Source organism: Enhydra lutris, unplaced genomic scaffold (genome assembly GCF_002288905.1).
Source record: "Enhydra lutris kenyoni isolate GAN:26980312 unplaced genomic scaffold, ASM228890v2 scaffoldscaffold16, whole genome shotgun sequence".
In the NCBI taxonomy this organism is placed as follows: Eukaryota; Metazoa; Chordata; class Mammalia; order Carnivora; family Mustelidae; genus Enhydra; species Enhydra lutris.
In genome coordinates this window covers 21653691-21658620 of record NW_019154100.1, presented here as the reverse complement: position 1 = coordinate 21658620, position 4930 = coordinate 21653691, and the positions used below count along the sequence as shown (strand labels likewise).

Here is a 4930-nt window from a genome sequence, read left to right as displayed (position 1 = left end):
TCACACCACAAACATCAGCCTCAACTCTGTTAAGTGAAACTTACACAAATGATACAACCTGACTTTGGAGTTTAGTAAACCCAAGGAGGATTTATCTCTCTCTCTCTCTTTTTTTTTTAAACATTTCTAGAAGCTCTTGATGCACTTGAGTAGGGTTCAAAAACAGTAACATGAAAATGTTTCCCCAGTTAAAAAAAAAAAGACACTTTCCGCAGCTAATAATATTTTAATCAATTCTGCATTAAAATAGATTTCTGAGAGCATTGGTAACTGCTTAAAACTATGAATTACTTTTAAAAAAACCGTGAAATATTCAATGGTGCTGGAAAGGCTGTGGACTTTTTTTGCTACACTGGTATGGTATTTACTGTGGTTTAAGATCTTCCCTTGCGGGAACAGTAAAATTGTAATGACATTTCTGAAGGTAACTAATGGTAAGCAAGTTCTAAAATCCACCAAATTTGAGCTAAGTGTATCTATCAGCATGCACACATACTCATCGCTATCCGGCCCAAACGCCATTAGATGGATGCCTCCATACATGTGATCCAAGATTTCTCAAAAGGCTCTCTATTCTCTGATCCATAAAACTTACAGATTTCAGTCAAAATTTCTTGGTTTTTTTCTCAGAAAGTGTCAGTGAAGTTTCCTGTGAAAACTTCTAAATTCCATAAAGCGTTCCTCATTTTTTCACCCAAAGAAAGAAACAATACTCTCTCACCCCCATCTCTATCTAATCCTTTTGTATTGAAATGTACTCAGCGTCGCGGGACAAACACGCCCGTCCCCTAGAGTGAGACTTGTACTTCCAAAGCGGAATCCCACCTCAGGAGGGAAAGGGGGAAAAAAAAAAAAAAAAAAAAAAAAAAAAAAAAAGCCACCGAATCAAAGTAACAACTCATAGACGCAGGCGCACACACGCCCTAACTCACCCCTAAAAATACCCCTCAGCGGCCCGAAGTTTCTACCCTTCCGCTGTAGAGCTTCGAGAAAGTATAGGTAGGTATTTAATACAATTCCCTTCAAAAATGTGGTGACAGTCCAAGAAGTTAAGAAAAACATCACTCAAGATTTTAGATACAAGGAACCAGAGGAAGCTGGCGACACAGACAGCTTTTGTGAGTATTTGTTTACTCAGCCTCACTCAACTTCTCAGTTTCACTCTTCAAATCGTCAGTTTCTCTCTGTGTAGGTACACTTTACTGCACTGTTCCTATTCTCCACCCCAGCTTTGTTGCCCACGCGCACACACACACGCACACACACAAAGACACACACCACCCTCTTCTCTCTCACACAAACACATTCACACAGCCGCCTTCTCCCTACTTCCTCTCCTGCGCACACACACACACACACACACACACACACACTATTCCTCCCTCTCTTCTCCCACACCAAACACACACACACCACCTCCCCTCACTCTTTACTGCCCTGTCCTTCTTCTCTCCCTAGGTTTGTCACTCATAGTTACACTACAGTACACTCACACCCTTCCCCCAACACTTTACTGATCTGTCCCTGTACCCTCCTGTCACACATGGTTATATTGTCACCCGTAACACCCGCTCCCTTCTCTGCCCGGTCTACCCTCCTCCCCCTCCGCCGCCGTGTCACTGCTACACTACCCCTTACCCCCGCCCCCGGTCTGCACTGTCTTCTTCTCAGCTTGGTCACACACGCACAGGGTTACATTGTTGCACACTCACACACCGCTTTGGAACACACGCGCAGTCCCTCGCGCCCCTCCCGCTACCGCCGCCCCCCCCCCCAGCGGCGGCCGGCTGCGGCGCCGATGACCTCACGGCGCGCGCGCGGCGCGGCCCGGCGAGGCCGCAGATTGGCTGGCCGCGCCTCCGCGGCACTTCAAAGCCGGAGAGGGAGCTACAATTGTGGTGGAATGGGCGGAACTGATCATTGTATTGCACACCTCTAAAAAAAACACTGCCTCTGATTTATCAATATAAAAAAGATCCTCTGAGAGGAGGAGGGCACTTTTGTGTGATGGCAACTTCACTTCTAGGGGTGAGTCTCAGGATTTTCTCTTGCTGGTTTAATTAGTTTCCTTTTATTGCCGATCGGAGGGGGTTAAAGTCGCCCCGGCCAGGCCACGGGCTATCAGTCTCTATTGAGAGCTTTCTTTTTTTTTTTTCCCTCCCCCCTTTAAATACAAGTGAATTTGGAGAAAAGAAAGAGGGGGCGAGGGGGGCAGAGTCACTTTTTTTCAGCGCAGGAAAAGGTTCGAAGGGCATTTAGACAAGCCACCTCGCAGCGCCCGGCCGCTCCCTGCCCGGGAGACGTGCGCCCAGTCCATTTTATATGCGACGATTTCGGGGGTAAAGAGTGCTCTCTTTTTCCTCCTGAGCAAACTGCAGATTTTCCCTCTTCCCCTTAAAAATACCGCAACCCGTCTTGTCTTGCAGGTACGTTGAACCCGTCTCTCTCTCTTTTTACTACTGTAGATTTTTTTTTTCTTTAAGAAAATAAGAAGAAAAGCAGGAAGAGCGAGCGAGCTCTTTAGTTTGACCTCTTTTGGCCTGGGAGAAACAACCCAGCATGGGTTTCTGGGGACCGGAACAGGATTTTCAAAGCTTTCTCTGGATTACAGGGGAAGCGCTCTTAAAAGCAATCCACTGGTTTTTCCCCAGGCTTCTCGGCAAAGGAAACTTCCTTCCTCCCCAAACTGGACTTTTTGCTTGCTTGTTTGTTTCGAAGTGCCTGGGGCCTTGTGTACACGGGAGTGTTGTTTTAGGTGAGAATACTTGTCAAATTCTTCTTTAGCATGGCGCTTTGCTCCCGAGTCAGCTGCCGGCAGCCCAACTTGTCCCCTCCCGTAGAGTAGGAAGCAGCCGGGTGCCAGGGCTGTTGGGGGAGCCAGGTGAGTTGGTGGCGGCGTGCCGCAACGAGAAATGGGGTGCCGTGGGGCGTTTTGGAGGTTACCGGAGGACTGATGCACTTTTCTTTCCTCCCTCCCGCACCGGCCTTTTGCCCCCCTCCCCCTCCCCCACCCCTCTCCTCTCCTCCTTCCCGCAGGAAGAACCGAGGTTGGGATCCACTCCTCTGGCCATGCTTGCTGCTACCTGTAATAAGATCGGCAGCCCCAGCCCGTCTCCCTCCTCCCTCTCGGACAGCTCTTCTTCTTTCGGCAAAGGCTTTCACCCCTGGAAACGTTCCTCGTCCTCCTCCTCTGGCAGCTGCAACGTAGTGAGTTCCAGTCTCTCGAGCTTCGGCGTGTCGGGGGCTTCCAGGAACGGCGGTACGTCCTCTGCTGCGGCGGCGGCCGCGGCGGCGGCGGCGGCGGCGGCGGCCCTGGTGTCTGACTCGTTCAGCTGCGGCGGCTCGCCGGGCTCCAGCGCCTTCTCCCTAACCTCCAGCAGCGCCGCCGCGGCCGCTGCGGCCGCTGCGGCCGCCGCCTCCAGTTCGCCCTTTGCAAACGACTATTCGGTGTTCCAGGCCCCCGGTGTCTCAGGGGGTAGCGGCGGAGGGGGCGGCGGCGGCGGCGGCGGCTCCTCGGCGCACTCGCAGGACGGCTCCCACCAGCCCGTGTTCATTTCCAAGGTGCACACCTCGGTGGACGGGCTGCAGGGCATCTACCCGCGCGTGGGCATGGCGCACCCGTACGAGTCGTGGTTCAAGCCCTCGCACCCAGGCCTGGGCGCAGCCGGCGATGTGGGCTCGGCCGGCGCGTCCAGCTGGTGGGACGTGGGCGCCGGCTGGATCGACGTGCAGAACCCGAATGGCGCGGCGGCGCTGCCCGGCTCGCTGCACCCTGCCGCCGGGGGGCTCCAGACCTCGCTGCACTCGCCGCTCGGAGGCTACAACTCGGATTACTCGGGCCTGAGCCACTCGGCCTTCAGCAGCGGCGCCTCCTCGCACCTGCTCAGCCCCGCCGGTCAGCACCTCATGGACGGCTTCAAGCCAGTGCTGCCGGGCTCCTATCCGGACTCGGCCCCGTCGCCGCTGGCCGGCGCTGGGGGCTCCATGTTGAGTGCTGGGCCGTCGGCGCCGCTGGGGGGCTCCCCGCGCTCCTCGGCACGCCGCTACTCCGGCCGCGCCACCTGCGACTGCCCCAACTGCCAGGAGGCGGAGCGGCTGGGCCCGGCTGGGGCCAGCCTGCGGCGCAAGGGCCTGCACAGCTGCCACATCCCGGGTTGCGGCAAGGTGTATGGCAAGACGTCGCACCTGAAGGCGCACCTGCGCTGGCACACGGGCGAGCGGCCCTTCGTGTGCAACTGGCTCTTCTGCGGCAAGCGCTTCACGCGCTCCGACGAGCTGCAGCGGCATCTGCGGACCCACACGGGCGAGAAGCGCTTCGCCTGTCCTGTCTGCAACAAACGCTTCATGCGCAGCGACCACCTCAGCAAGCACGTGAAGACGCACAGCGGCGGTGGCGGCGGCGGCTCGGCGGGCTCTGGTAGCGGCGGCAAGAAGGGCAGCGACACCGACAGCGAGCACAGTGCCGCGGGCAGCCCGCCCTGCCAGTCCCCGGAATTGCTGCAGCCCCCGGAGCCCGGGCATCGCAACGGCCTGGAGTGACGCGTATCCCGCCGCGGCCCTTCTCCTCGACCCCCTCCCATCCCGGTCCGCTTGGGTCCCGTCTGTCCTGGCCTCCGCTCCAGCCTCTTTCCACTGTCCATCCTGCTCGCACTTTCTGTCTCCTTCAGTCTCTCTCTCTCTTTTGACTCACTCTGTGACTTTGCTTTGTAAAGGGGATATGGACATGTAAGTAGCACCCATTGCTCTCCTGGGCCCTGGCTTTTTCATCTCACCAGGTAACACTCTAGGAGCCCCGTACAGCTGTAACCGGCGCCTTGCCGGGTCTTTATTTTCCGTCCTCTCCTCGTCCTCTCTCTGCCATCCCCAAATTGTATCATTTAGAGGGAAGCGGTCGCCGGAGGTAGAGCTGGACGGATCTAGTGTCTGGGAG

At 55.8% G+C, this 4930-nt stretch overlaps 1 protein-coding gene across 1 annotated transcript; it reads left to right on the top strand.

Annotated features, from left to right (window-relative positions):
- The first annotated feature begins 2007 nt into the window (after positions 1-2007).
- LOC111147455 (Sp8 transcription factor) lies at positions 2008-4539 on the top strand. Its single transcript, XM_022503466.1, has 2 exons — positions 2008-2028; positions 3037-4539. Exons 1-2 carry the CDS (start codon positions 2008-2010, stop codon positions 4537-4539), a joined length of 1524 nt encoding a protein of 507 aa, XP_022359174.1.
- Positions 4540-4930: the final 391 nt, after the last annotated feature.